This window comes from Malania oleifera, chromosome 3 (assembly GCF_029873635.1).
Source record: "Malania oleifera isolate guangnan ecotype guangnan chromosome 3, ASM2987363v1, whole genome shotgun sequence".
Classification (NCBI taxonomy): Eukaryota; Viridiplantae; Streptophyta; class Magnoliopsida; order Santalales; family Ximeniaceae; genus Malania; species Malania oleifera.
In genome coordinates this window covers 53,482,021-53,493,833 of record NC_080419.1, presented here as the reverse complement: position 1 = coordinate 53,493,833, position 11,813 = coordinate 53,482,021, and the positions used below count along the sequence as shown (strand labels likewise).

The 11,813-nt window shown below is 33.5% G+C and overlaps 1 protein-coding gene across 1 annotated transcript; it reads right to left on the bottom strand.

The window, feature by feature from the left end:
• Positions 1 to 2,963: 2,963 nt before the first annotated feature.
• On the bottom strand, positions 2,964 to 10,686 carry LOC131150545 (glycine-rich RNA-binding protein 2, mitochondrial-like). The gene is made up of 5 exons (XM_058101330.1): positions 10,544 to 10,686; positions 8,531 to 8,699; positions 8,363 to 8,431; positions 3,369 to 3,475; positions 2,964 to 3,284 (listed from the first exon to the last, which is right to left on the bottom strand). The coding sequence occupies exons 2-5, from the start codon at positions 8,664 to 8,666 to the stop codon at positions 3,159 to 3,161; spliced, it is 438 nt and encodes a 145-aa protein (XP_057957313.1). The 5' UTR covers positions 8,667 to 8,699; positions 10,544 to 10,686; the 3' UTR covers positions 2,964 to 3,158.
• Between the last annotated feature and the right edge of the window lie 1,127 nt (positions 10,687 to 11,813).

Here is an 11,813-nt window from a genome sequence, read left to right as displayed (position 1 = left end):
TTAAGAGCTCAAGTATCAAATGGTAAGAGGATGGCATAAAGATGTTGATGGTTTTAGAGAGGGAAACTTTAGTTTAGAGAAAGAAAGTCTCTGGTGAGAAATGAGGGTCCAAATATCCCCAAGTGAGGCAAAGGGTGATATTTATAGTGTTAAGTAATAAAGGTTTGGCTATTATTCAATGAAGGAGGATCATGGTTGTGTATGACATTTCGACTAATTGAAAATAAGACAATTCGAGTTGTTCAATGGTAGAAGGACAAATGGCTAGAAATAAAAAAAATAAAAAAATAAAAAGGAAATGTCATGTGGTTTGAGTAACACTTGAGGTAGCTAAGGACAGGTTAAAGGAAGTGAGTTGTCGAACCCTGATTTGAGCCCACCAAGGCAAATCTCTCAATAACATACCAAAATTCGAGATTGATCAGGAGACCTACAAAAAGTCTTGTGATCAATCTCGAGTGCACGTTGAGCGTCCGATTCCTATAAAAAAAAATATAAGATTAAAAGTTAATCCAATAAGTAATTAATATGTGACTGCAGACTACAATTAATATTATAATTAGATAAAGGCAAAAGTGGTACTTATAAGTTTCATACCACAACCTCATATTTTTTTTTAGATAATGGTCACAAGATTATTTGTATTTGGATGTATATAATGTTAAAGTCTTCTATAAAAAAATTTGTGCATTTAGTCTAATCAAATAAGTTTTTTTATGATCTCCAAAACACTAAGATTGTAGTTGTATGATTTGATTTTAGGGCTTATATGGCATGTTTTCTTCAAACCTTGTTAATGAGTTTGTATTTCTTCAGACTCTGTATATGTTATACATTTGTCTTGATTCCATAGATATTATGTTTTGAATGTGTAGATGCTTTAAGATATTTTCTATTGAAATTATTTACTTTAGTGGATTATTTGTTATATACTCTCTATAGCATTGCTAATGCAATTATAGAATACTCTTTGTAGACATTGTTGTGTGCTCTTTATAGATACTATTAATATTGTACTCTTTTTATAGATGTTGTTAATGCATCTGTTGTAGACCTCTTATAGACGATGACAATATGTCTGTAGCATGAGTATTTCTTCAAGCCCTCTTTAAATGATCTGTTAATGAGTTTGTTGTCTACAAGCTTAAAGAATGATATGATTCTTGTTGAAACTCAATTAAGTATGACTGTTTAACTAAGTTTTATCAATTAAATATGAATTTGAGTATGTCTAATTCATTTCAAACATGCCTATACTTGGATTATATTTTTTCTATCAAAATGGATATTTTTTAAAGCTATTAAACCAAAGTATCCATGTTGTATTCTTCTGGAAAAAGATTTCTAAACATCAGTTGACTTTGAGCTCCATTATCTTGAGAATGAAAAATATTTTTCTTTGAACAATTTTGTCTTGCTGCTGGTACATGTTGGTATTGGCTCTTATGTTTCCATAGCTCAAAATTTGATCTTAAATTGTCTAGTGCTTTAGTATGCCAATTGATAGCTCCAATGACTTTGTGTTGTGTTTCCCCTTATGTGTATATGTGTTGTATTCAAATGAAAAGAGACTTAACAACCAATGAAGAAGAAAGATATATAGAATGCTTGTAATGAAAAGAAAAGAGCATGAACTTGAGTTGTAACTCTTCAAAATCTGAGAGCTAAGCTGAGGATTTTTTCCTAATAAAAATAGTGAAAACTCATCCTTATCTCTTCTCATCAAAAGAGTGTTATGCTGTGTTTATCCTAGAGATTCTATGATATCTTTAGTACTTTGATTTCTAATTTTATTAACAAGTTTGTTGTACTATATTTAATATATGATTTGTCTATCTTCTCACATAGAATAAAAGGCTTTGCTTTCTCCCATTTCGCCAAGCCCTCAAAGATTTAATTTTAGGTGGAAAAGAACGAGTTGTATATTGTATTTCTCTTTATCATTTGTCACTCTCAAATATAAAGGAGCTCTTGATTCAACCTAAACTTAGGATAGGTGATCTTAAAGGCGCTCTAGCACAATTTGTTATTGGCTTTTCAGGTGAGAAGATTCTTATTCCCAAAGGATTATTGGACAAGATGTTCATGTACTTTCCATTATAATAACTTGCATTGTTATCCAAAATAATGAATTCTCAAGTAGTTGCTTGAGGATTAGATGTAGTTGTTTTATACCCCCTCCCTCCCCTTTTCTTGTGTGCTTATTGACCAAAACCAACGATATCCTTTTTTAGATATAATATCTCTATCTTTGGATGCGGCCATTTCATTTTTAACACGTTGTGCCTAAAGCACGCCTAATCACATTTAAAATTCCATAGCCGCATAAGTGTCAAAAATTGATCACCAATTTTTTGGTATTGGGCAAATTGCATCTATGGATTTATGATTAGGGTAGGAATGATTTCCCATTGATAAAATACTAATAAAATGAGAATTACTCCTCGCATATGGTTAAAAAATAAAAACCTCACATAACATATTATGTTAGGAAAGGATATTAAAAGTAATATTTTTACATTTATTAACATTACATTTTAAATAGTAGATTTCAAATATTAAATTTAAATTTTGACCAAAATTTAACAAAGTTTTACATTAAATTTTATCTAAACGCACACAAATGCAAAGAAAAAACCTTCCCCGTAGACATCAATGTACAAAAACAATTTTTAAGCATTTTAAAATATTTCATTCTTACAAATAAGCACAAAATTTTGAAAAAAAAAACAAAAACGAAATAAAATTATTCTTTATATTAAGCATTTTTATCCAAATTTTTCATTTTATTCCTCACCTAATGTTGAAAGAGATCTAAAATTTGAATGGGTAAATTTAAACAAATATACATATAAATAAAATATAAAATTGCATCGATCTTTAACCAACTCCGCAGAGCCTCACACCTATTCTCCCAATCTCATGGTTGAACAAATGATACTCTGATCAGACCAGGCAAAAAATAAATGAACTTGTTTCCAAAGCATTTAGCAATTATCTGTTGCAGTTCAGCTAGAGAGTTCAAAAGAAATAAAAATAAAAATAAAAATAAAAATAAAGAAAAAACAAAAAACTAACAGATGAAAACTCCACACTTTAACTAACAATAACAAACATTTCTTTGGGCAGCACACGCCTCAGCATCAGCAAACACGGGCTTAAAACCTTTCATTCCCTCCGCCAAAACCTCCATCCCCACCAAAGCCGCTGTTGCCACCAAAGCCACGGGGGCCAGCAGGTCTATCATTGGCATAACTAACCCGGATGTTCCTCCCATTTAGCTCCTGAAATTTTAGTACATTACAGGCCTCGCAACAATCCCTGTTAGAACATAGTCGATGTATCTATTAAACCATTCTAAATCTGACCTGGCCATCCATGGCAGACAGTGCAGAACTGGCAGACTCATTGCTGGCGAAGTTCACAAATCCAAATCCCCTAGACCGCCCAGTATCTCTGTCAGTGATAATCCTTGCTGAGCATCAAGCAAAAAAAGAGTTTTCACCATGCATATACCACCAAAGGACAATATCTCTCTCTAGGCAAAAATAGATCAGCTGTCAAACCAAAATTTCTTACCTACGACATCTGCATACATCTCATAAGAAAATTTAAAAATTAGAGCACAAATACTAGCCCCAGATGAACTATATTTCCTTGCTTTGATTTAAAAAAATAGAAAAACTCCCGCTATTTCCATACCTAGCTGTTTAGAAAAATCCATTGGATAGTTACCCAAAAAATATGAAAGCACTAAGATCTCAGGCATCCCTGGGCTATAGAGAGGCTTAGGGCAGGAAATTTTAGTATATGGAAGTATATCGCTCCTTCTCAAGGCAAAGAATACATGGATGCATTTCAATGCCCCAAACCCTACTTAGTGAAGCAGCGGTGCAGAATAACACCTCATCCCAGAAGCATAAACTTGAGTTACTTTTGAATGCCATGAGCCACAGCCAGCCCCCTTCTACCATAGCTTTAGCCCCTAATGTTCCCTTACAAGGGGATTCATCTTGTATAGTTCAGTTTAATCATATAATCCTCAATATAAATCCAAACACAACCTAGAGATTGCGTGAGGTCTAATGCCACAAGTCCAAGCGGCTCACACAATAGCAGGCTCTATTGAGTGTGAATTGTGGTACCATTCGAAAACACATGGGTCCTTCCCCCAAACAAGATAACTGAAGTTGTCAGTAAATTCTTTGGACCTACATATGTGCAAAATTCAAAGCCTACGAGCTCCAATGAGGTCCTGTTAAGAGAGAAAATGAGAGCCAAACACTTTACAATAACTCCATTAATTTTTGTATAACCATGGGATTTTCTTAGAAGTGCTAGGTTGAGTTACTTTACAGTGCCTTGAGTGCAGAAATTTGTTCATGATCTCACTACAACATCAATGCCAGAAATGGGCCCGAGTCGGGAGACTAAACCAAAAACACATACATCATACCAACAAGGACCTCAAGTCATGCAAAAATTTTAATCATGTTCAAAGAATATTCAGTGCAGATATTCAGCAACCATATCTATTTGAAAGATGACCTATACACCAGCAAGGATCTCAAATCACACCATAGAGCAGCAAAGACCCCAAATCACACCATTGAACCTATTTTTAAAGAACTCGAGAAAAAAAATAAGAAAATTGAGCCCAGCAAGGACCTCAAATCCTGACATACACCAGCAAAGGAATATAATCACATTAATTTGTCTCTGCAGCATGGTTTTAAAATCTGGAGAATATCAACTCTCCACCAAAATGAGCCCATTGCTGACCTGTTGAAACCAGAATTGAGCAGAAACAGGCTCAAGTGTCAACCTGGCCGAAACTGCATGACTTGGCCTGACTCAGCTGGACCTGATGGACCAGCTGGGTTGACCCAGCGCTTTATACAAAATTTTACAAATTTTTATAGAAAAAATGTATTGAGGAAGAAAAGAGTTAAAACTAAAGGAAGACAATTTTCACAGAAAAAAAAAACAAAGGAAATGGGAAAAAATTAGCATTATCTAATTAAGAAAACCCCTTTTAATCCCCTGCCATCAAAATTCACAGAAAATTACAAATTTTGGCTAATTTCCGTTAGCCTTTTCTTCACCTTTCTGAAACCACCATCCAAACAAACTTCATTACCTCCATGACAACAGCACTTATATGAAAGTTTTTGGGCTACTAATCCACTTTCTCCATAGGAATAGGCAATATCCCATACTACTGCTCTTTTCCTAGACCAACTTCCAAGGGAATTCCCTTCAAACCCTCCACCCCAGCACAAATCAGATGACTCATGTATTGTTCCCGAACTTCTCTTCAAAAATCAAATCGCCATATGAAAACTTACTAGCGACATCATGTTTATCCTCCAACATATCTCCCCATTGCACTTTCTTAAAAATCATTTTCTTTTGAAACCCTCTTTTGACCATTAAAATCCAACTGCACTGCCGCCCTGACAAAGATAAACCTTAACATCCCTACCCTCATCAGTGTTAATTCCCTCATCTCTATTTTATTCCCCTACAACATTGAAGTTAATCTGAGCAGTATCCCCTCGAACCATCTAAGCCTTCATGCCCCTTCCTCCCCCCTCGATATAAGAAACATCATCTACATCCAACAAACTATCTAAGCCATCCCTACCCTTTATCGAGACTTGCCTCAAAATACCCCATAGATCCATTATCTAGTGATGATGTAGCCACCCCCTTCTCTGATTGCAAGACACTTTTAGGAAGACTTGAAATTCCCTTCGTTTGGGAAGTTTGCTAAGCCAAGACCACATCTTCCACATGTAAATTTTGATCGAACAACTTCATCATATGGCTGGTTATTTCAAGAGGTAACTAACTGCAAAAACTTTGGGCCTTTCTGCTCTCGGATAGCTAAAGAAAGCCCATGGTATATATCAAAGCCTCTTTGAATACCCAAGATGTGGTCCAAACGCAGAGTAATATTTATAATGCCTGACCCAACCCACAAGCCCACAGTCATCTCCATTACCTCACCAAGCCACTTTTCCCAAGGACCATCCCTTCTTAGCCATCCTCTTCACATAGCTATTTTTTGAACCCCAGCAGCCTCTATAACGATGCAGCCCCCAAACACTGAGAATCAGGTGATGAATGTCCAGCCATCACAATCTGCATTGCATTCCCACAGAAATCACAAAACTCATCCTTTCCTGCCCATCACAACCTTGCTCCATGATCCAACATTCCTCTAAACCCCCTCACTGACCTTTCCTTTACCAAAATCATCTGCCATTGCTAGAAATTCCTTAGCCATTGCTCAAAATTATTGAATAAATTGTCACCGCCCATATCCTTTATCCTCCTCCCCCCCGAGGATCAAAAACCAAAAATATTTTGCCTTTCCATCAAACCCCCAACTCCAAAAACAACCCCATCTTCATTAGCCAATACTATACGTTTACATCCCTCCTGCTTCAAAACATCTTCTCAATCTTCCAAAAACCAATGACCCCCCCCCCCAAAAGAAAAAAACATTTCACAAATAGTGAAGACAACCTAACCCATAATATTCTATTAGAATTATGTTCCAACAAGAATAAACACTCACTCTTTTCCGACAATCCAAATCTCAAATTGAAGGTTCTTACTTTGACCTGGACTGATCTTCACAATCTCCTTCCTTTTCATGGTCTATAATTGTCATAGCAATAGGCTGAAATTCAAATGAGAGTGGAGAGAAGGGGAGAGATTTTGCGAGGCATCATACCTAGTGCTTTTTATGCTATGTTCTAGAAGAACTTGCAGCTTACCACCACAGATAATTATGTTTTGTGCTACATTATTGAAAAAAAAAACTATAAAAATATGTACATGTGATCACATATATATAATTTTTAATTTAATCAAATAGTTTTGCACTATCTTTAAATATTAATGATAATTAAAATAATAATAATTTTCAAAAATATTTTATACTAGGAAAAATAATACAGAAAGTGTGTATGCTTTGTTCCTAACTATTCTTATTTTTTATGGACTATTATAATTTGTAGAGAATCTTTGTAATTTTATACAAACATACATATATACACATTATCAGTTCGACCACTAGGTTGACACCAGTCCAAACAACCCAATGGCTTCCCCAGGACTATGCTCAACGGCATATTGAAAACAATCAACAAAATTATTTATTTAACATATACAAAAAAGTTTTGACTTCACCACAGACCAAGGTTTTAAATAGCAGTAGGGACTAGCATAACCTAACTGTAATGGGTGTAATGGGACACAGGAGAAGCAGATGTTTACATACCAGGAAGTGGGCATAACAGCTGTGAAATTTTTTTCAAGCACACAACTTTATGTATATTGGTAAATTTGCATTTTTAAGCTCTTAACAGTTCTTAAAGAGAGTATCAGTATATTTTGGATCCTAAAGTTCAACTTACTAACATTGTGTGGTAGGGGGAACAAATTTTACATCTGTTTTAAACTGCTGTTGACAAATAAATTAAACATGTACTTTTTCACTTTTTTTCACTAATCACATACTTGATAAATTAATTAATAAAACAAAATACATTATACACTCCATTAATCTATTAGGCACATAATACATACAAGTAATACAATAAATTAAACAAATTCTATTATTTTATTTATTATTAAAGTAATAATTCTAAACTAACAAGCCATATTGTGTAATTGGGACCTATGTTTTAACAATATAATATATAATCATAAAATTTATCACAAAATAAATAATGTACCAACAACTTAAACAAGGTTAAAACTAGGAAAGAAAAAAAGGTTGAAGCTGAAATATAGAAAATAAAAATCAACATATTATCAAAATAATTTTTTTTAACAAAATAGTGTCCACATCAAATTATTAATTAATGCATCCCTTGTGAATATTTAAAAAATAATTCTTTTATTATTATCACCCTCATTACCACCTCCACATAGCTTATCGAGAATAATTTATGAAAAGGAATAAAATAAAAATGAGAAGAAAAAGTTAAAAAAAAACAAATATATATATTTTTTGTTGTACAGTCTTGTCACAGTTATGCAATGGCCATAGCAGGTGCTACATGATGGTAGTGGTTCATAATGACCTTTATGGCTGTGTTTTTCTTCCCACCAATTTTGCAGGATGTAACAGTGTCGGGAACCCAAAAACCATAAACGTAACAGCATTACGTAATGGTCATGAATGCTATTTAAAACCATGCTACAGACCTTCAAAATTGTTAAAAGTCCAGTGAATAATTTAATCTCCCATGAACAGCACAACATATACAATTAGAAAAATAAGAAATTAATTTCATTTAATACAAATATTACATGAACACCATCAGTGTAGACCAAAACTCACCATCAACCACATCGCCAAAGCTGGAAAATGCATCTTTAAGGGATTGGTCATCAGTTCCATATGAAAGACCTAAATACATAAATGATAGTGTTATGTACACAAATGTTGTATTAATACAGGTTTTTCTTTAAAATTTAGTATCAAGATGACATTTTTTAAAGTATTTACCCCCAATAAAAAGTTTGGAAGATGACATGCAACGAATTGCGTTCAGCATAGATGCCATGGAACCTTGTCCATTTGATACACTGTTCCCAAAAGTGTTCTGCCTGCAGAGGTTGCCAATTCTATTGAAAAATGCCATTGACTGATGAGTACGTTTGGTTCTTCAAAAAGCCTGCATAATCAATACAAATATTCTATGATTTAGATGCATAGCAATACTAATACAATATGAGCTTAGTTATAATTGCATTTATTTTTATCCTGTGGCTGTAGGGCTCATGTTCTAGCTTTAGTACTGACACGCTTTTAATGCAATTCAGTTGTCATGTTTTATATGAACTGATGTGATCTATGTCTGCAAAATTGTGCAATCAGAGGAACATTAAAAAGAGAAGCCTCTGTAATACAACCTCACTCTCTCACCCTCACTCTCGCTCTCTCTCCCTGAAGATCCCATATCCTCTATAATACACTGTTTCGAATCTTGTTCTACAGCCTTCTCTTTGGTAACGCATACTAGATCTGTGCCAAACTTCCGGTAGCATAACCCATTTAAATCTCTGTGCCTCTCCCCCCATACTTCAGACCTTAAGAATCATCTTTTATACACTGATATTCTGATAATCATCAACAATTTGGGCTAATGATAATTGATTGCTTACATCAACAGCTGTTATAATTGATTGCTCGACATCATCAAAATTTAAAGTATATTTTACCTTATATTTGGCAGACAATCATTCTCACATCAGAATTTAGCTAACTGATTCAAAATGAATACCAAATGGTTCTCCCATTCACTGTCTGGTCTGGGCTAAAAGTATTTCTTACTTGTCAATCAAATGATATCAAATGACCCAGGTAATACCCAGGAATCAAAGCAAAAGATACCCAAACTCGATGATCAATGCAACAAGTAACAAAAGAACTTCAAACTGACTCCCTCATGCAACCATTCTATTACAAAAACTATAGGACAGTATTAGTGCATGATTTCCAGTTTAAATATAATAAATGGCCAAAAAGAATTAACAGCACTGCAACATCATAAATTTATCAAAAAACTGAACATGAAAATAAATAAATAATTTGACCTAACAGGCGAAATACATCCCTGCATCATACCTAGTTCAATCCGAACCAAGAAAGCAGAGACATGGAAGACAAGAGATGCACAAATGCACACAAAACATACATATATTCCCTGACATATGAATCAGGTCCAGAAAGTTATGTTTCCCTCAAATTCAGTAAAGGCATACCATCTACTTTGTTTGACTCCAAAAACATTAGAACTTGAAAATCTGTGAGGTTCTGGTGTCAGGATGATGGATTGCAAGTTCAATTTTTTTAGGTTTGCAAACAGCGTTTATCTCATGCAATGGTCAGGATGTAGGAATGGAATGAAATTGTTACTTTATTTCACTATGTTCATCAATTTTTTATTCCACCTCCCACCCCCACTTTATACTCAATTTTTTACACCATTCCATTCTCACGTCATTCCTTTCCATGAAGTGAAAGTGATGTGTGATTCAGAAATGGGAATGCTGGGACTCAAATGAATGTTCTAGTAACCCAGGTTTTCTTTTCTTCTATGTTATCATACCACTGAAACAGAGCATTTGACTAAGTGATAACTCATCAAACAGCTCACTGATAAACACAAATACAAACATATCCAAGAATTCCACTAAAAACCCCGTATTGCTTTGCTTATACCATCCAGCAAAACTGAAGCAAAAGTTTTCACATAAAAAACAGCAAGAACAAGATTATGTATAATCAAACAAAATGAAAGAAAACTCATTATCTTTCAAACCAAAATCATCATTAAATTCGTAAAGTTAATATTGCTTTCATTTTCTAGTGCTTTCAGCAATCGAACGGCACAAAATCACAAATATATATGAGACAAAAAAAAAAGAAACAACAACAAACAACAAACAAACAATACTAAATGAGCAATGATAGAATGCATAAAATGAAGAGAGTGGGTTCAGAAAAATATTTTACCCGGGAGAGAGTGAGAGGGCAGAGGAAAGCTGGGACAAAATGAAAGAGCGCCGCTAGGGTTTATGAAAGAAGATTTAAAGAGGAACCTCTATTATTGCTTTATAGTGTGGCACAAGAAACCGCTTGATGAGTTGCACGAGGATAAAATTAATTGGCTGAATATATTTTTTTTTTTAAGTTAAATTTGATTTTTGATTCTATTTGATTGAAGATTTTTATAAAAATAATAATAATTTTCGGTTCTCATGCTGACAAATTCACCAATTACTGAATTATTCATGATTAATTTATTTATAATTATTTAAATTTTCTATTTATTTTTATTACTAATTTTAATTTATATTTTTTAATGTTTGTAACCTAAGTTTTAGGTTTGGGGGAGGGAGAGTGGAATGGAACGAGACATTGTTAATTGTGTTCGACACGTAAAATATAACCGTTCGTGGACAGTGAAGAGAGAATAATCATCCTTACTAAAATGGTAACAATGGCTTAGTGCCTAGAGCGAGGATAGTTGAAAACATATATATTGCCCAATGACATACATAAAATTACATGCATGCATGTTTATTTATTTTTGATAGAATTATTTGTTATTACAATTTTTTTAAGAATTTTAGTGCGATATATATTAAACAACTTCTAATAGTATAAAGGATAAAATCCGGAAGTTTCCAAGGTGATAAAAATTAAAATTTTAAACTTCTCTTCGATATTTTATTCAAGTTAAATACACCTGTCGTCATGTTACAACGATTAAGACTACTAGATATTTATTTTCTTTTTTTCTCTACTCATCTATCAAATTTGTATGAAATCCCTTTTTTCAACTAAAATGGCAACTCTTCATTAAAGTTGCTATAGTGACAGTAGGACCCAAGTTTATCATTTTTTTTTTTTTTCTTTGGACTTTTATTTTGTTTATGATAACAATAATATTTTTTTTCTCTCTATAGTAACCCCACTGTTCCTCTTTCTTTTCCCGCCAATTGAGAGGTCGACGGCAACAACGACTGAGGATAGGGATGGCAAAAAGGGTTTAGCGGTTTGAGTTCGAGTTCGGGTTTGGGTTCGGGTTAACCCGTTTATTAACTAATGACTAATATATAAATTCAAACTCATCCGTTTAATAAACGGGTAATCCGTTTAGAAATACATTTTATTTATTTTAAAAAATTTCAAACATTTCATATAAAATGACATAATATTTTTTTTAAAAGAAAAAAAGCACTCCTTTATTTTACTTAGTAATATCTAAAAAAAAACATAA